The sequence below is a fragment of the Halichoerus grypus genome, chromosome 1 (assembly GCF_964656455.1).
Source record: "Halichoerus grypus chromosome 1, mHalGry1.hap1.1, whole genome shotgun sequence".
Classification (NCBI taxonomy): domain Eukaryota; kingdom Metazoa; phylum Chordata; class Mammalia; order Carnivora; family Phocidae; genus Halichoerus; species Halichoerus grypus.
The window spans coordinates 195,910,968-195,931,047 of record NC_135712.1 but is presented as its reverse complement, the minus strand read 5'-3'; the positions used below and the strand labels follow the sequence as shown (position 1 = coordinate 195,931,047).

Sequence of the window (20,080 nt, the reverse complement as noted above, 5' to 3'; positions counted from 1 at the left end):
AGAAGCAGGAAAATAACACACATTTATGAAGACAAAAAAATCAGTTAATAGAAACAGACCCAAAAGTGACACTAGTGATAAAATTTGTAGATAAGGACATTAAAATGGTTATTATAAATATATTCCACATGTCCAAGGTAGAGGAATGCATTAATATATTAAAGAGAGGCATGGAAGTTATAAAAAGACCCAAATAGAACTCCTGGAAATTAAAAAATACACTGTGTTGAAAACATGAGATAGGATGAGCAGACTAGATGCTGTAGAAGAAAACATTAGTGGACCCAAAAACATGGCAGTAGAATCTATGAAAAATGAAACAGAAAAAAAGTATAAAAAACACAAACACCATCAGTGAGCTATCAGACAACTTTAAACAATCTAATATAGACATAGTTAAAATCCTCAAGAAGGCAAGAGGGAGTCCAAAAAAATTATGAAAAACTAACGGTCAAAATTTTTGCAAATCTGATGAAAACTATAAACCATAGATCTAAGAAGACATTCTGTAAGAATTCCAAATGAAATCAGATGTGTTCATTAGAAGAGATAGTTTTAGCGCTAACATGTACCAAAACCCATTTATAATGTTATTGATGGCAGCACTACAGGTATGAATAAACACGTAGGACTAATCAAAATAGAAACTGTTTATGAAAGGAGACAGAAAAATAAGAACCTTACCGTTCCTTGGAATCCCCATCTGATTTATCAGTTGAACTTGTAGAAGAACTTAATTCATCCTCAGACAGACAGTGGATGAGTCTCCTTTCCTTTAATGTTTGGAAAAACAAAATTCCACATGACAACACAACCAGAACATAACACATGCAACACTCTTAGATGCAATGTCTAGATACAGTGTGCACTTGGGTCCAACTTAACAGGAGAAACTAATGATCTAAAAGTTGAAGTTACTTTACCCAAATGATATCCCAGTTCACCCATAAAGTTCACAAGTGAACCCTGAAGAACATTAAGGTAAAGTTTTACAAGGCCCTGGAAAGTCTCAGCTATGAAGAAATTTCCTTTCCAGAAGAAAGCACACAAATATTTCTGGTACTCCAACTCCTAAGCAGAGGGCTGGTAACCTAAGGAATTTTAAGCTAGATAAAATGCCACCTAAATAAAAGCAACCTCAGTTTGCTTATATCTGAGACTCTTTGTTAAAATACCTTAAAGGATTGCTTGATTTAATTATATGCAAACCTTACAACTTTGGAAAATGGAGAGGAATATCTTGATTAGTGAAACAACTTATTCATAGAATACTGTTAAAGCAACAAATCTTCCTTACTTTCAAGAACAGGAAGTTTCTATTTTTTAAAATAATTATATGCTCCTAGAAATAATGTCAGAAACTGCAATACAGAAAAATGGATAATTATTCCCCAGGTATCATTACACAGAAAATGAACATGGGTTGGAAACCTTGCAACTACCCATTTAGCCACTAGATGCTGCCCCTGCATCCTCCCTAGGCGAGAAGCTAAGGAACTCTGACACAAACAGGAAACTGAGCAAAGATATGCAAATGAGACTAAAACTTGGCCAGGTAGGCAGGTATATTGGTTACACAGCAGAATAAGCAAAATGTTGCCTAGTGGAAGCCTTTTGGAAGTCCTGTTTTAAAGACTACCTAAAAAAGATAGTAACTAAGCTACCAACTGCTTATAAGAGCACCTAAAAAACTCATTCCTTTAATGGAGGAAAAATAACCTTTTTAGTTATTATTCACCAGTTCTTTTCCTAATCAAGGTGAAAAAATATAACTTAAGGCAGTGCTGTCCCAGAAATCAATGGAGCTGGCATTTATGAGGTTTACTGTATTAGGCTTGCCTGATACAGACCTGTCCCCCTTTTCCATAGGACTGTGTAATGTACCTGAGCAACAGTGCAGTTGGAAGACAACCATTGGGCAGGGGCGGGCTGGCCTTCTTCTTGTGGTTTCCCTGGCCCTGATGCACTCCGAGAAGCTCTCCTCACTGAAGGGCCTGAAAAAGTGAGCACCCCCAGCAGTTGTTTGTGGTGGGCTGGCCTCAGCAGAAGAGGGCTTTACAGTAAGTGCCAGCCTAGAAGTAACTCAGCATATTCATCATCACTCTGGTGTCTGACACCTCAGTTCAAACCTCAGTTCTGGGTCCACCAGCTCTGTGACCCTGGTCAAGTTATGTAACCTCTCCAAGCCTCAGTGTCCTCAGCTGCAAAATGCAGATAATGCTGCCTTCCTTTGACAGTTACCGTCAACAGGAGATGAGATAATGCTCTTAAAATGCTTCCCATAATGCTTGAGACATCATTCAATAAATAGAAACTGCTAGTACTGTCTTTAGATTATAGTAATAAGAATGATCATGGCCCTCAGCCCAGGGCAGCACCTTTCTCCCAGCTTCGTCTCTCTGTTTCTGGGAAGATAGCGCTTCCTGACAAGCAGAATCTGAACATGGAAACAAATTAAACGTTCACTCCATTTCCTGTCTGAAATCTCCCAGGAGTTAATGCCACTCAAAGCCCTCTTGCTCTCTGTTTAATATCCTCTTCCTCTGATAATACAAGTTCCAGACCCCAACAGCCTATGCTGATTTTTTTTTAAAGGCCTAAGAAATTTCAAAAATTCTTCCAAATCTGTTTCCCAAATGGATCACTGATGCTGAAAATTCTTCACACCTCACAATCAGAACCAAGGCTATATCCATAAGCCAAACCAACAACCTCCAATAGATGAAGGAAAGAGAAAATTTTACCTGAGGGGAACACTTCTTCCTGTGACTGCTTTAGTCGCCTCCTCTCTCTTGCTGATAATGGTCGATCCTTTTAAAGACAGTTAATTACTTTCACCCCTACTCACTATTTTTCTAACAACTGCAAAGTTTGACGTATCATCCAGCACTATAGGAAAGGCCCTGCACAGGTCTTTAAAGGAGTATCTGTTCGAAACCAGTCCACATCACGGTTACAACTATTAGCTAGGAATGATCACAACCCTCATTTCTGGGAAGTACTCATTTTTGGAAGGGCAAATGAAAAATTCTGCATTTCTTACATTCAGAATCTACTTAGTTTCCTTAATTAAGTGGAAGTGACCATCCCTGGAACTATATTCCATCCATTTCAATAAAAGCTTCTGCTGAGAATAACAATTTTTGTCCCCTCTGCTGTTTGGCAAAAGGCAGGGCTAAGATGTTTTGTTTTTAAGGTTTTATTTATTTAGGGTGCTTGGGTGGCTCAGCTGTTAAGTGTCTGCCTTCGGCTCAGGTCATGATCCCAGGGTCCTGGGGTCGAGCCCTGCATCGGGCTCAACCGAATGAGCCACCCAGCCCGCCCCAGGTAAGATGTTTTAATAAAAAACCTCACAACATATGCAGGATTTTTACAACCAAAAAGTTTTATAAGAAGGTTGAAAAAAATCCAATATACACTCCCACAAACCTTTGATGATGACACCTCCCTGCTCCTCGAACAGCTCACAGACCCAATGGCCACTCTATCTTGGTTTTCAGCATCTTTTTGTGTTAATGTGACATCCGTTTTTCCAACAGTGGGAAGAGAAGGCAAAAGTCGAGGAGCAGCCTCCTGGAACTTAAATAATTAAAAAGAGGGAGGTGGGAAATTATCAATTTCCTATACAGCCACCTCCTAAGTTCCCCCACCAGTAAGTCTCCTTTGTATTTGTTAATGATTTGCTCTCGAAAACTTCAAAACATTGCACTTTATTGGAAAGAAACTCTGCCAAAAGTGAATGACCATCTAAGAAGCTTACAGAGAGGGTGCTTATGAAAGTCACTTCAAGAAATGAGGTATCGACATGATTTTATGCAGAAGGGAGAAACTATTCATCGGTGTAACACAGGAAGGGATAAGAGATTTATTCTTTGTTAGCTTGTTCCCTTAACTCTCAAGATGACCTGTTCATTTTTGCTGGGGAAGATAAAATCTTTACTCTATTTCTAACTCACTGAGATTTGAAAACTAATAGTTAGCATCTCCCCATTGCCACCCCTCTCCATATGTTCCCTGTATTTCTTATGTGCCTTTTTGGAAACTGCTAATCATTCTAAATGAAGTCTGTTTCCCAAGCAGCAGAATAATGACTTACTCCACAGAGCTCTCTGCTGACCTACCTGTCTCTCTTCCCCACTGTGCTCAGGCAGTTCTCTTTTCTTCTGTCGTCGCTGTCGAGAGAGGGAAGGCTCAGAGCCAGAACTCTGTGGCTGTAAACCTGGGTGGGTTCTATCTGGTTTTTCTATAACACATTCACCAGCAACTTGATCCTTAAAAATAATAAAATGAAACAAACAAAAAAGAAAACAGAATAATGAAATAGTCTTTTGAACTTCCAAATGGCCAAACTATTGTAAAATTATAACTGGAAATGAGAAGGAGTGTCTTTCTCAAGATGCATGCTCATTTGCAGTGCTGAGCGGCAAAGACAAAGTGCTGACATCAGTTACCCACATATTCCGGCTTTTTTTCCTCTTTTCCCAAAGAAAAATAAGTACTTACTTTTTAAAAAATATTTATTTATTTATTTGAGAGAGAGAGAGAGAATGAGAGAGAGAACATGACTGGGAGGGGCAGAGAATCCCAAGCAGGCTCCACGCTCAGTGCAGAGCCTGAGGCGGGGCTCCATCTCACAACCGAGATCTCAACCTGAGCCGAAACCAAGAGTTGGACACTTAACCAACTGCCCCACACAGGTGCCCCAAAATAAATAATTATATATATATGTTTTAAAACATTTAATAAAGATATTTAATAAAGATTAAATAGAGATCTTTATTCATTTGAGACAGAGAGATACACAGAGACAGCATGAGCAGGGGGAGAGGCAGAGGGAGAGGGAGAAGGAAGCTCCCCACTGAGCCGGGAGCCCGACCCCAGGACCCAGAGATCATGACCTGAGCCAAAGACAGATGCCTAACCACTGACCCACCCAGGAGGCACCCCCCAAATAAATAATTATTTTAATTACTCAGATTGTTATTAACCCGAAACTACTGATGTTTTCAATTTAATTTTTTTTATTATGTTATGTTAATCACCATACATTACATCATTAGTTTTTGATGTAGTGTTCCATGATTCATTGTTTGTGCATAACACCCAGTGCTCCATGCAGTACGTGCCCTCTTTTTTTTTTAAAGATTTTATTTATTTATTTGAGAGAGAGAATGAGAGACAGAGAGCACGAGAGGGAAGAGGGTCAGAGGGAGAAGCAGACCCCCTGTTGAGCAGGGAGCCCGACGTGGGACTCGATCCCGGGACTCCAGGATCATGACCTGAGCCGAAGGCAGTCGCTTAACCAACTGAGCCACCCAGGCGCCCACGTGCCCTCTTTAATACCCATCACCAGGCTAACCCATCCCCCCACCCCCCTCCCCTCTAGAACCCTCAGTTTTTCAGAGTCCATAGTCTCTCATGGTTTGCCTCCCCCTCCGATTTCCCCCCTTCATTCCTCCCCTCCTGCTACCTTCTTCTTCTTCTCTTTTTTTAACATATAATGTATTATTTGTTTCAGAGGTACAGGTCTGTGATTCAACCAGTCTTACACAATTCACAGCACTCACCATAACACATACCCTCCCAATTTACATTTTTTTAAAAGATTTTATTTATTTATTTGAGAGAGACAGCGAGAGAGGGAACACAAGCAGGGGGAGTGGGAGAGAGAGAAGTAGGCTTCCCACCGAGCAGGGAGCCCGATGCCGGGCTTGATCCCACGACCCTGGGATCATGACCTGAGCCAAAGGCAGACGCTTAATAACTGAGCCACCCAGGCACCCCCGATTTACATTTTTTTAAAAAACTTTCTTTTCTGGGGTACCTGGGTAGCTCAGCTGGCTAAGTGGCTGACTCTTGATTTTGGCTCAGGTTATGATCTCAAGGTTATGAGATCGAGTCCCATGCTCTACATGGAGTCAGCTTGAGATTCTCTCTCCCTCTTCCTCTGCTCCCAGCTTGCATGCTCTCTCTTTCAAATAAATACATACATAAAATCTTAAGGGGGGAAAAAAGGACCTGAACAGATATTTCTCCAAAGTAGGTATACAAATAGCCAATAAGCACATGAATAGATGCTGAACATCATTAGTCATTAGGGAAATGCAAATCAAAACCACAGTAAGACACCATTTCACACTCACTAGGATAACTAGATAAAAAACCAGAAAATAGCAAGTATTGGTGAGGATGTGGAGAAATTGCAGCTCTCATATATTGTTGGGAAGTAAAATGATGCAGTTGCTTTGGAAAACAGTCTTAGAGTTCCTCAAAGAGTTAAACATAGAGTTACCATATGACCCAGTAATTCCAATCATAGGTATATACCCAAGAGAACTGAAAACATATGTCCATACATAAACTTGTATAAGAATGTTCATAACACTAACAAAAAAAAAAAGAATGTTCATAACAGCATTATCCATAGTAACCAAAAAGTGAAAACAACCCAAATGCTCATGAACTGATGAATGGACAAATAAAATATGGTGTATACATACAGTGAATTTATTTGGCATTTTAAAAAGGAATGCAGGGATGCCTGGGTGGCTCAGTTGGTTACGCGTCTGCCTTCGGCTTAGATCATGATCCCAGGGTCCTGGGATCAAGTCCCACATCGGGCTCCCTGTTCAGCGGGGAGTCTGCGCCTCCCTCTACCCCTCTCCCCTGCTCGTGTTCTCTCTCACTTTCTCTCTCTCTCAAATAAACAAATAAAATCTTTAAAAAAGTAAAATAAAATTCCTTAAAAAAAGTAAAAAAATAAAAAGGAATGCAATACTGGTAGATGCTACAACATGAATAAACCTTGAAAACATCATGTTAAGTAAAAGAAGCTGTCACAAAAGGCCATAAATTGTATGATTCTATTTATAGGCATACCTCATTTTATTGGGCTCCACTTGATTATGCTTCACAGATAATTGTGGTTTTTTTACGAATGGAAAGTTTGTGGCAACCCTGCAATGAGCAAGTCTATTGGCTTTTCGCCTGTGTGTCACATTTTAGTAATTCTCACAATATTTCAAACATTTTCAATAGTATTGTATTTGTTACGGTGATCTGTAATCAGTGATTTCTGATGTTACTATTTTAATTGTTTGGGGGCACCACAAACTGTGTCCATAAGAGATGGAGAACTTAATTGACAAATGTGTGTGTTCTGACTGTTCTACCGACTGGCTGTTCCCCATCTCTCCACCTCTCCTCAGGCCTTCTTATTCCCTGAGACACAATATTAAAATTAGGCCAATTAATAACCCTACAATGGCTTCTAAGTGTTCAAGTAAAAGGAAGAGTCAATAGATGTGGCAAACTTCACTGTCGTCCTATTGAAAGAAATTGCCACACTTACCCCAAACTTCAGCAACCACCACCGGCCATCAACCTCAAGGCAAGACCCTCCACCAGCAAACAGATTATGACTTGCTGAAAGTTCAGAAGGATGGTTAGACTGTAGTGTAAATGTAACTTTTATATGCACTGGGAAACCAAAATTTAAATTTGACACCCCTTTATTGCAATATCCGCTCTATTGTGGTGATCTGGAATTGAACCTGCAATGAGGTATACCTGTACGTGAAATGGTCAGAATAGGCAAATCCTTACAGACAATGGTTGCCAGGGGCTGGGGGCAAGAAGCAATTATTATTGCAACTATTATTAGTGGGTATGGGGTTTCTTTTTAAGGTTATGGAAATGTTCTGGAATTAGACAGTGATGACTATACAACTCTACAAATATACTAAAAACCATTGAATCGGTACTTTAAAAATTAGAAAACTAAACAGAAGAAAATGAAAGAAGTGAACCTGAATATAATTTGAGAGCCAAGCAGAACAAGCAGGACACATAGTTTTATCCACAAAGTACTAAGAATTCCAGTGTCCAAAGAAAGTTTAAGACTTCAATCTAATGACTTTAAATGACAAGAGTGTTATACTTGGACTTTTCCACAAAAACAAAAATTTATTTAAAACATTTGAATATAGGGGCACCTGGGTGGCTCAGTCAGTTAAGCGTCTGCCTTCGGCTCAGATCATGATCCCAGGGTCCTGGGATCGAGCCCCATGTCCAGCTCCCTGCTCGGTGGGGAGCCTGCTTCTCCTTCTCTCTCTGCCTGCCTCTCCCCCTGCTTGTGCATGCCCACACGCTCTCTCTCTCCCTCTCTCTCAAATAAATAAAGTCTTAAAAAAAAAAAAATTAAACATTTGAATATAAATGTATAAAATAGTTTTACATATCTTATATAAAAGATATGAAATATAAAAATCTATTTAATAGATCAAATTTAAATATTTTAGCACAGATTATAAAAATAGTTAAAATACATCTTAAATATATTTTTAGAATATTTTACATATAAAAATGAAAAGGTCACCAAATGTTCTGGCTTTCTCTCTAATCCTCAGCTATAGCCATGTTTTATCTAACTTACACTTCTTTCCAAGTTCAAGTAGAAGTTAACCTTTAAATTTACTAGAATAGTCTCTTAGTATCAAAATCCTTTTGCTCCTTTCCTTTTCTTCTTCTCTTCCTTCCCCTTTGGTTGCAACACATAAAATACTTTTTTTTATTCCTTAAGAAATAAGATCAATCACTAACTTTCCAAGCGCAAGAAGAAATGTGATGTTACCTACTTGGTAGAACTACCCATCCACGTGGAGGCCTAAGGAAGAGTGACAAAGAAATGGGAGAAAACATACAAATAGCATGCTTCTACCAAATACCCTATAGTGGGGCACAACGCATCTAAGAATCCTGCGGGTCCTATCCTTTGGTTTCTGTAATGTTTAAACTGGCACACAGAATAACTGGTTTTCCTAAAATGCCAACTAGAACACAATAAACACAACCCACATCTTCGTAAGTGCGCTTTCCAGTTTTCTCTCTGAATCCAGCACCTCATGCATATCACTCACCTGGTCTTTCAGCTTTTGGTCTTTGTTGAGGGGCTGCAGAGGTCTCGCTGGGTCATTCCTTTCCCCAGTGACATCATCAGAGGACCATGCGGGAATTAGGTTTCTGGGTTGAGGGCTGGGCTTAGTGCCATCCTGCAGCTTCTCCTTCACTTGAGAAATACTGCATTTACTTTCTAGCTCATTAGAGGCATCTAAGTGTCTTGGCTGATTCTCCCGAACTAAGTCGTCGCTCAGTGAATTTCTTCTTTCTGCAGGTAAGATGTCAATATTCACTTTACTGATGGTGGCTAACGATTCTGAGGTATTGCTCACGTCCGGTTTGCAGATGTAGCCTTTCAGACTTGCTGGTATCTTCAAGGGGCCAATGACTATGGGTTTCTCCGGGGACAAACATTTGTCTTCACCCTGAGTGAAAATATGCTTCCAACTTATTACAGCACTCCTCATACCACTTAAAATTAACTCAAAAAAGGTACAGCAGGTTCCTCAGAAAGTTAAACATAAAATCACCATATGAGGGCACCTGGGTGGCTCAGTTGGTTGGGCGACTGCCTTTAGCTCAGGTCATGATCCTGGAGTCCCGGGATCGAGTCCCACATCAGGCTCCCTGCTTAGCAGGGAGTCTGCTTCTCCCTCTGACCCTCCCCCCTCTTGTGCTCTCTCTCTCTCAAATAAATAAATAAAATCTTAAAAAAAAAAAAGTGAAATTTATTTAAAAAAATAAAATAAAATAAAATAAAATAAATAAATAAATAAATAAATAAATAAATAAATAAATAAAATCACCATATGACCTGGCAATCTCACTCCTAGGTAAGTATCCCAAAGAACTGAAAGTAGGACTCAAACAGATATTTACTCACCAATGTTTATAGGGGTTAAATAATCCCTAGCAGCATTATTCACACTGGCCAAAAGGTGAAAACAACCTAAATGTCCATTAGCAGATGAACGGATAAACAAAATATGATATACACATAACAATGGAATATTACTCAGCCATAAAGAGGAATGAAGTACTAATACATGCTACAACATGGATGAACCTTAAAAACATGCTAAATGGAATAAACCAGACACAAAAGGACATAATGTATGATTCCACTCATCTAGAATAGGCAAACTCATAGAGACAGAAAGTAGATTAGAGGTTACCAGGGCCTGGGAACAGGAGGAATTGGGAACTATTGCTTAACGAGTACAAAGTTTACTTAGAGTGATGAAAGGGTTTTGGAAGATAATGGTGATGGTTGCACAATACTGTGAGTGTAGTTAAGGCCATTAAATTGTAGGCTTAGAGGAGGCTCAAAATGGCAAGTTCTGAGGTGCCTGGGTGGCACAAGTTGGTTACGCATCTGACTCATGGTTTCAGCTCAGGTCGTGATCTCAGGGTTGCGGGATTGAGCCCCGCATTGGGCTCTGCACTCAGCGTGGAGTCGGCTTGAGATTCTCTCTCCCTCTGCCCCTCCTGCTCGTGCTCTCTCTAAAATAAATAAATATTTTTTAAGAATGGCAAATTCTATGTCATATCTATTTCACCACAATAAACAGAAAATTTAAAACTTTTAAAATGAATCAATAACCTAAATATAAGAGCTGAAATTATAAAACTCCTAGAAAAAAAACAGGCAAACATCATCATGGACTTGGATTTGGCAAGGAATTCTTAGATATGACATCAAAAGCATAAGCAACATAAGAAAAAAACAGATAAATTGGGCTTCATCAAAATTAAAAGCTTTTGTGCATAAAGGGACATTATCAAGAAAGTGACAAGCCAACCTACAGCATGAGAAGAAACACTCGTAAATCATGTATAAGGATCTACTGTCCAGACTACAGAAAGAACTCTTAGAACTCAACAACAAAAATACAAAAAACCCAATTAAAAACTGGGCAAAGTGCTTAACAGACATTTCTCCAGAGAAGGAATACAAATGGCCAAGAAACTTGTGGGAAGATGCTATGTCATTAGTCATTAGCGAAACGCAAGTCAAAACTACACTGAGATACCGCTCGCTTCACATCCATTAGGACGGCTAGAATCAGAAAAGTAGAAAATCACAAGAGTTGGTGAGGTTGTGGAGAAACCGGAGCTCTTGTGCACTGGCTGGTAGGAAAGTAAAATGCAACCGCTCTGGAAAGCAGTGTGTTGGTTCCTCAGAAAGTAAATATAGAACTACCACATGACCCAGCAATTCCACTCCTAGGTATATATCCCAAAACAGGGACCCAAAGACTTGTACCCAAATTTTCATACCAACAGCCAAAAGGTGAAAACAACTCAATATCCACCAATGAATGAATGGATAAGCAAACTGTGGTGCATACGTACAGTGGAATATTACTCAGACATAAAAATAGATGGAGTACTGATACATGCTACCTCAAAAACATCATGCTCAGTGAAAGAAGCCAGACACGAAAGGTCACATATTATGATTCCATTTATATGAAATACTCGGAATAGGCAAATCCATAGAGACAGAATACACATTGGTGGTTTCGAGGGGCCGGGTGGAGGAGAGCATGAGGATGATTACTTAATGGGTTTGCAGTTTCCTTTTGCAGTGACGTGGAATGTTTTGGAACTAGATAGAGGTGGTGGTTGCACAACACTGTGAATGCACTAAATGCAATTAATGGTTCACTATAAAATGGTTAACATCATGTTATATAACCTGCTTAAATAACCTATCGTTTTAATAGTTTCTTTTTTTTAAAGATTTTATTTATTTGACAGAGAGAGACAGTGAGAGAGGGAACACAAGCAGGGGGAGTGGGAGAGGGAGGAGGCTTCCCACTGAGCAGGGAGCCCGATGCGGGGCTCGATCCCAGGACTCTGGGATCATGACCTGAGCCAAAGGCAGATGCTTAACGACTGAGCCACCCAGGCGCCCCTCGTTTTAATAGTTTCTAAAATACATACCATTACATATGTCTTGGAGCCCTCAGAAGAGTGTGACTGGAGGGGAACTACTTTATGACTCGATTCAGCGTTTCCAGAGACCACTGCAGCAACAGGCTTCGATTTAGAGTCGCCATTTTTAATATTACTTTTGGAGGTTTTTCTTTATGAGGCAGAAAAGAAAAAATTATTATCAGTATAGTGAAAATGAAAGGTTTTTACATATCTGGGAAATGTGTACATGTATTATAAAAACTGCTCCATTTAGAGAAAATAGTTTTCTAAAAACCAGGGGGCATTCCGCAAAACACTTGACTAGTACTCCTCAAAATCAATCAAGGTCATGAAAAACCAAGAAAGTGAGAAACTTGGTTGACTACGGAGACAGGAGGACTAAATGTAATATGGTATCCTGGACTGGACCCTAAAAGAGAAAAAGGACATTAGTAGAAATACTGGTGAGGGCCAAATAAAGTCTGGAATTTAGTCAACAGTCAGGTACTGATGTTGTTTTCTTAGTTCTGACAAATGTACCATGGTAATGTAAGAGGTTTATGATAGGAGAAGCTGGGGGAGGGGGGTACAGAAACTCTCTGTATGATCTCTGCAACTTGTCTGTAAATACAAGATTATTCCACCATAAAAAATCAATGAGAAATTACCTCACGTACAGAAGAACCAGCATAATTGTCAAGTTTCGCATGTTTGTAATTATACCACAACTGCTTTGCCAAGTTTGAGAGTAAGAATGATTGGTGTGCTCAGCCTGGACTTGCAGAACAAAAGTGTACAGGATTAACCCCCTTTAGTGTGACATTTCTACAATTGAGCTAACTAACCCTCTGGAGACTTCAACAGGACCATGAGACCTGTGCTGCGGAAGGCCAAAGGTCTGTTTGGTGCAAATTACAGATGGTGTAAATAAAAAAGATGGTTTTTCTTTATCCCCTGGGGCCTCTCTAGTATTACTCTTAAATCTAACAATGTCACAAGGCAGAGATCGTGCAGCTCTTAGATCTTGGAACAGCTAGTTAGTGAAGGTAACCCCTGTAAGTCAAAGAAAGAAATTTTTCTCCTGAGAAATTATATGAGTGAAGAGGGAAATTTATGGAAACTCTCAGAAATTTGAGTGCTTAATTTTTAAATGTGACTCTCACATAGTACATAATATAACAGGCTTCTTAGATAATTTCATTTTCATATGGTTTCTAAAACATATAGCCTTTTGAAAGAATCATACTTGATATGTCTTGGGACCCTCTAAGGAATGTTAAAGTGATTCTCTAAATGGTTTTCTAGATTTCTGATTTTAGCAATTAAGTAAATCTCAACACATGTCCTAATCATGCAATTTTCCTTCATGTTTTTTTTTTTAAAGATTTTATTTTATTTATTTGAGAGAGTGAGAGAGACAGCACAAGAGGGGGTAGGGTCAAAGGGAGGAGCAGACTCCCCGCTGAGCAGGGAGCCCAATGCGGGACTCGATCCCAGAATTCTGGGATCATGACTTGAGCCGAAGGCAGTCACTTAACCAACTGAGCCACCCAGGCGCCCCTTCCTTCATGTTTAAAAAAGCTCACCACAGGGGCGCCTGCGTGGCTCAGTCAGTTAAGCATCTGACTCTTGATTTCAGCTCAGGTCATGATCTCAGGGTTGTGAGATCGAGCCCACGTTGGGCTCTGCACTGGGTGTGGAGCCTGCTTAAGATTCTCGCTCTCCCTCTCCCTCTGCCCCTCCTCCCTTCTCTCTCAAAATAAATAAATAAATAAAACTTCACCATAAATTCTACATATGAGAATTATAGAAGCTACCTTCTTTTATTCATCTATTTAGCCACCTATTTGCAAGGGAATATCTTACGCCTTTGTGGCCTCCAAAAACAGAGCGATTTGGCGCTTTATGTAAGGCTGCCTCAGGATGCTCCTCACAGAGGGTCTTTCTTCAGGCCTTTTGCTCAGCATTGTTCTTATCAGTTCTGCCAGCTCTGGGCTATAATCTTTTGGCATTGGTGGCAGCTACAAAGAAAAATAATATCACAATTATGACTCTGGTCTTTTGAAGCAAAGTATAAGGAAAAAGTAGATGTTTCCAAATATTTCTTTAAAGTCATTATCCACAGAAGAAGAAAAGAGCCAGCATACAGGAAGCTTACTAGTGTCCTGGTCATAGCAGCAAGTTGTGAGACTATAAAAGTATATCTTTTGGGGTGCCTGGGTGGCTCAGTTGTTAAGCGTCTGCCTTCGGCTCAGGTCATGGTCCCAGGGTCCTGGGATCGAGCCCCGCATCGGGCTCCCTGCTCGGCGGGAAGCCTGCTTCTCCCTCTCCCACTCCCCCTGCTTGTGTTCCCTCTCTAGCTGTCTCTCTCTCTGTCAAATAAATAAATAAAATCTTAAAAAAAAAAAAAGTATATCTTTCAAACCCGCAATCCCATTTGAGGACTCTCTCCTTCAGAAATAAAAGCATGAGTTCCCAAAGACTTACATACCAGGATATTCACTGCAACATTGTTCTTGCAGTAGTAAACAACTGGAAACAACTTAAATGTCTATCCATTGCATAGCTTATGGTACATCCTTCTAATAAAATGTTAGGCAGCTTCTTAAAAAATATGACAGGTACCGAACTGGAAAGATGTCCCTTGTATATTAAGTCAAAAAAGCAAGTTGTATACCAATATGTACTATCTGATTCCATCTCAGTTACTGTTTAAAAGTGCCTGTGTATTTATGTGCATATATACACCCACACTGAGATATATATACAGACAGGAAAACGCTAGGAAGGCTACGCATAAAATTCCTAGCAATGGTGATCTCCAGTGGATAGAAAAGAATAAAAAGAGAGGGAAATTTCACTCCTTTCTTGTTTTGAGTCTTAAGTAGTGGTGTAAAGGTATGGTTTACTTTTTGTGTTTTTCAGTACACTACAGGTATGGTTTACTTTTTGTGTTTTTCAGTATTTTGAAATTAAGAAAGTGAGTATGGTTTACTTTTTGTGTTTTTCAGTACACTACAGGTATGGTTTACTTTTTGTGTTTTTCAGTATTTTGAAATTAAGAAAGTGAGTCTTGGCATAAAATTAAAATCAGTAGGTGGTTTACAGCTTTAAAACTTAATGGTGTGTGGGGCTCCTGGGTGGCTTAGTCATTAAGCATCTACTTTCGGCTCAGGTCATGATCCCAAAGTCCTGGGATTGAGCCCCGCATCGGGCTCCCTGCTCTGCGGGAAGCCTGCTTCTCCCTCTCCCACTCCCCCTGCTTGTGTTCTCTCTCTCGCTGTCTCTGTCAAATAAATAAATAAAATCTTTAAAAATAAATAAATAAAACTTAATGGTGTGTGGATGCCTAACACTGCAGAGGACAACTAGCCTCATGGGAAGTAATATATAAACGTGGTCACTCTAGTGTCTGTATCGTACACATTGCTTTCTGCAGTTCTTAATTGGCTACTTATAATTGTGATGATTACCAAAGGAGCAACACCTTCAAAGAGTAGACTGATTTTTATTTATTATTATCATTATTATTTTACATTGTTGCAAAGTGTCTTCTAATCACCAAGTACTGAGCAAGCTGGGAATGGAATGGGTACTTTGCCCAGAGTGGACTCATTTTAGATGGGACTCATTTAACCACGGCTGCTCAGGAGAAGCTACCAATATCGTCTCAGGGCAACTGAATATCCTGTGGTTACAAGGTGGTGGTTTTCAAAAAGCCAATTCTTCAGAACCATTAAGCCACCTTTACAAATTAGTATTAAAAAACGATCAATGCCTTCTTTCTAGTTCAACCTTCTCCATAGAAGGGGCCTACTCTTCTTACCTATCCACCTGACATCAACAATGACTCATTTTTGCCAATAGCTACTTACAAAGCTGCATTAACTTAACCTTGCTTCAAATATGAAAAACAATTAGTTTCAGAATATTCTTTACCTTTCCTTCAATAATCCGATAAACTAAAGAATTCATGTCTTTTGCATTGAAAGCATGCTTCAGGGTGGCCATTTCATAAACACAGCATCCCAGAGCCCAAACATCAGACTAGAAAAGAAAAATAGTAAATAATCAAATGTCAGAATGCCTTACTGACATTTTTCCTCTGAGAAAAACAAAACAAAACAAAACAAAACAAAGCAAAAAACCGTTTTTGGGGCACCTGGGTGGCTCAGGCAGGTAACATCTGCCTTCAGCTCAGGTCGTGATCCCAGAGTCCTGGGATCGAGCCCCACATTGAGCTCTCTGCCCATCAGGAGCCTGCTTCTCCCTCTCCCCCCTGCTGGTGCTCGCTCTCGTGCTCTCTCTCTCTCTCAAATAAATAAATAAATAAATCTAAAGAAAAACCAAAAACCAAAAAACATTTTCCTCAAGCCAATTCACAGAGAATTCCTCTGACTTTCTATCTGATGGGTTCTGAAGTTATGAATACTGTCCTAGAGACAGGGTGAGCTGGCATATGCAGCTCAATCCTACCTTATAGTTGTAAGGTTTGTTTGAAAACAATTCAGGGCTCATGTAGTAGGGTGTGCCAATGAGGGTGCTAGCCATGTCACAGTGGTTCTCTAACACTCGAGCAATTCCTAGGTCACCCACTTTGATGATGTTTGTTCTTGTGAGGAAAACATTTTGAGTTTTCAGATCTCGGTGAAGGATGTGTTTTTCATGTAAATACTGAGGAGAGAAATAAAACTTCATTAAATATAAAAACACTTACCTACTTACATATTCCTGACTTCTTACATACCATCAACAATTGCATGAGTGAAAGAGTTTCAGTCACCTGAATAACAAAACACTACTGTTTTAATCATCTCTAAATAAAAAGTCTGATTTACAACTTTCCAAAGCAAGAAATTAAGTTCCATGCATTAATTTGCCCAGTATCTATCCTTCACAACTATTCCCTGGTACCTTGACAATTTTACCATCTAGCATTAAATGGATCCAGTTAAAAATATGCTTACAAACTCCCCCTGAAGGGACAAAGACAACTTGTACAGGGTCAGATGCACATTCCCCTCAGACTCATGAAATCTTCAGCTTAATAATATTTTCAAATATAACAAGATCACTTTTATTTAGACACAGTGTCTAAAATTTACACAAGGTCAATCCATTCTGGACATATCTGTCCAGATCCAGAGTGGTATTTCATAAACAGTCTTACATTTGAATGTGTGTATATTCGAACACAAACATGTTTTGTATTTCCACTCACTCTGCCACAGCAGGGTTAAAGCCCATACCCCCACAGTTTAAGCATATTAATTAGCCCAACCACCTTTCAATATGACATAGCTGACCAGCTGATAACAGACATGGTCATTTTTTGCTTTGTCAACTCAGGGCCCTTAAAATTGATTTTGCTATGAATATTAAATGAACAGAGAACTGGCATCCCCTGCAAACTGAAATCCACATCTACTTCAATATAGACATCATTCATTCAGAAACACTCTAATGCTATAGTGAAAGGGACTGAGTCTACTTCATAAATGGATTTTTTTTTAAATACATTTTTTTTTCATGTAAGCATTCGGGGAAGCAGTTTCCTAAAATCCACCTGCCATCCCCGTCCCTTGGAGCGAGTGGAATGCTGTGTCTGGACAGTACCTGCAGGGCCATGGCAATCTGAACAAACCATTCCACCACCTGACTCTCAGGCAGAAGCTGCCCCTTCTGTTCTTTGAGCTTTCGGTACAGATCACCTCCTTCGCAGAAGCCCATGACGATGTACAGCAGACCGTCGCCTCCCTCCCATGACTCCTTATAGGTGACAATATTAGGGTGCTTCAACTGAGACAAGAGCTGAGCTTCCTGTTCAGCGGCTCGCCGCTCTCGGCTGGAGGCATTTCGGAGGTTCAGCTTTTTGATGACATACTATGGAGAAAACACGTGATTTTACAAGGTGCAAATAAGCATACAGTTTTATAGGTGCAGAATATTTAAGGGTTCTCCTGAAATGGTCCTCAAAACCAACCTCCAGGAGCCTGTCAGACAACCTATTCATTTTGTTATTTGCAAAGCACAAAACTAGGGAAAAGATTTGCTCCAATTTACTGATATTTTCAACAGGTTAGACTTATAACAGGCTGGAGGGTCATAAAAAATTTATTATACTTTCCATCTGCATTTTACAATTTCATTAATGGCTAAAAAATGAGTCCGTGTTAACATACAACTGGATCAACCATAAAACCTGTAGTAAAGATTCCTTAACCTCTAAGTTTCCCTTACAAAGGTTTATAATATAAGGCTTGAAAACACATCTGCATGGGCGCCTGGGTGGCTCAGTCATTAAGCATCTGCCTTCAGCTCAGGTCATGATCCCAGGGTCCTGGGATCGAGCCCTGCATCGGGCTCCCTGCTCAGCAGGAAGCCTGCTTCTCCCTCTCCCACTCCCCCTGCTTGTGTTCCCTCTCTCACTGTGTCTCTCTCTGTCAAATAAATAAATAAAATCTTAAAAAAAGAAAAAAAAGAAAATACATCTGCAGACAGAATGGATTCATAGATCGCATTGGATACTCAAAGGGATCCATGGCCTAATAAGGTTAAAAATCACTGATTCTCAACATTAAAAATTATTCCCACTTAAAAAGAAAGTCAATATCCCCTGACACCTTGCCCTGATACATTGCCCACAACCAATTAACAGTCCATACAGTTCATTAATCAACAAGGATATATATAAATGTGCTTTGTAAAGTGTAAACTACTGCTCAAATGTGAGGGGCTATTATTCCCATCAATACCCCATTCTCCACTCAAAAAATCCAATGACACACCCACCCCATTCCCCCTATCGCTACTGAATAAATCTCTTATACCTGAGTTTGTGTTCCAGGCAGAGCTACTAGCACCTGACACCAAGCAGAACAGACTAGAGAGCCTTATACTTGGGAGGGACATCTCTTTTCAGCTTGCCTGGGGCACTGCCACTGTCTTGGTGTAATTATTAATAACGCCTCCTTCCAGTCTCGAAATTGTCCCAGTTTGTATGATACATTATATGGTCACCCTACTTATAAACCATTTTAAAGAACTGGCTCGGGCGCCTGGGTGGCTCAGTTGGTTAAGCGACTGCCTTCGGCTCAGGTCATGATCCTGGAGTCCCGGGATCGAGTCCCGCATCGGGCTCCCTGCTCGGCAGGGAGCCTGCTTCTCCCTCTGACCCTCCCCCCTCTCATGTGCTCTCTCTCTCTCTCTCATTCTGTCTCAAATAAATAAATAAAATCTTAAAAAAAAAAAAAAAAAAAGAACTGGCTCATCATCCTGAGGGTCATGGGATAAAGTGCTCTAGAGAAAGGAGTGACAACATTAGCTGTAAGTTTTAGAAGGATCACTGAGATGGCAATGAAAGTGATGGATTGAAGAGCGAGGATCAGTGGAAGCCATGGCCACAGCTCAGCTAAAGATTATGATGTCCTGGATTGGGGCGGTACCAGTGGAGATAGAGAAGAGGCCTGCTGGCTTAGTGGACAAATGAATGGGGGCAGTGGTGTGTATCAAGAATGACACCTGGATATGTCCAGCTGGGGCAAGTGGATGGTGTGTGGTCCTACTCACTGAAATGGGGACCATGAAAGGTTTGGCGGGAAGATGATGAATTTTAAGTGAGTCCAACAGTCTCCAGGTCAGATGCATGGGGCCCTTCATTCAAAGAGTAATACCTGCCAGGCGCTGTGTTAGACTGTGGGAATGAATGATCTCACGGAATTGTCAAGAGTGGAGGAGGTGTGTAGATCAAGCACAACAATTAATACTATCAAGGAGAACTACAGGGAGTGTGGGGCGCATCTTACAGTAAGGCCTGGCCTACTCTTGGTGGTATGGGACGGTTTCCCTGGAGAAGTGACATCCGAGGTGAGTCCCCTTCAGACCACCCGCAGCCTAGCCTTTGGACTGCGGCCTCGGCATATAGCTGCCTGCCCTCCACCCCCTGCCGGGCCCCAACCCCGCCGACCTGCCTGCCGTCCCGACGGTGCCTCACGAGCGTCACCTCCCCGTAGCTGCCCCTGCCCACGACCCGCAGGTAGCAGTAGGCGGCCAGGGGCATGTTCCCGGCGCCGGCCCAAAGCTGCGATGCGGCGGCAGCGGCGGCCAGGGTCGCGGGCCGCGGCAGGAGACCCCGCTCATGCCCAAGAGGCCGCTGTGCTGGCGGCTGCTGAGACTCTCGGGCCCCTACGCGAGCTCGGAGGCTGGGCCCACAGCGACGCCGCTGCCATAGCGATCCCGGCCAGCGCAGCCCCGCGCATGC

General features: G+C 40.9%; 1 protein-coding gene across 2 annotated transcripts in view; it reads right to left on the bottom strand.

Moving 5' to 3' along the window:
• Positions 1-20,080, bottom strand: part of NEK4 (NIMA related kinase 4) — a 33,184-nt gene extending 13,104 nt beyond the window's left edge. Inside the window, exons 1-12 of one of the 2 annotated variants that reach the window (XM_036102585.2) lie at positions 19,787-20,080; positions 17,437-17,703; positions 16,297-16,494; positions 15,760-15,867; positions 13,687-13,841; positions 11,848-11,989; positions 8,919-9,323; positions 4,122-4,271; positions 3,430-3,579; positions 2,745-2,811; positions 1,885-1,994; positions 685-773 (exon numbers count right to left, since the gene is read on the bottom strand). In XM_036102585.2, the coding sequence (XP_035958478.2) occupies positions 685-773; positions 1,885-1,994; positions 2,745-2,811; positions 3,430-3,579; positions 4,122-4,271; positions 8,919-9,323; positions 11,848-11,989; positions 13,687-13,841; positions 15,760-15,867; positions 16,297-16,494; positions 17,437-17,703; positions 19,787-19,879 (1,934 nt within the window). In that variant the 5' untranslated portion in view covers positions 19,880-20,080. The remainder of the gene's footprint in view (positions 1-684; positions 774-1,884; positions 1,995-2,744; positions 2,812-3,429; positions 3,580-4,121; positions 4,272-8,918; positions 9,324-11,847; positions 11,990-13,686; positions 13,842-15,759; positions 15,868-16,296; positions 16,495-17,436; positions 17,704-19,786) is intronic. The other variant, XM_078077217.1, reaches the window with a different exon arrangement.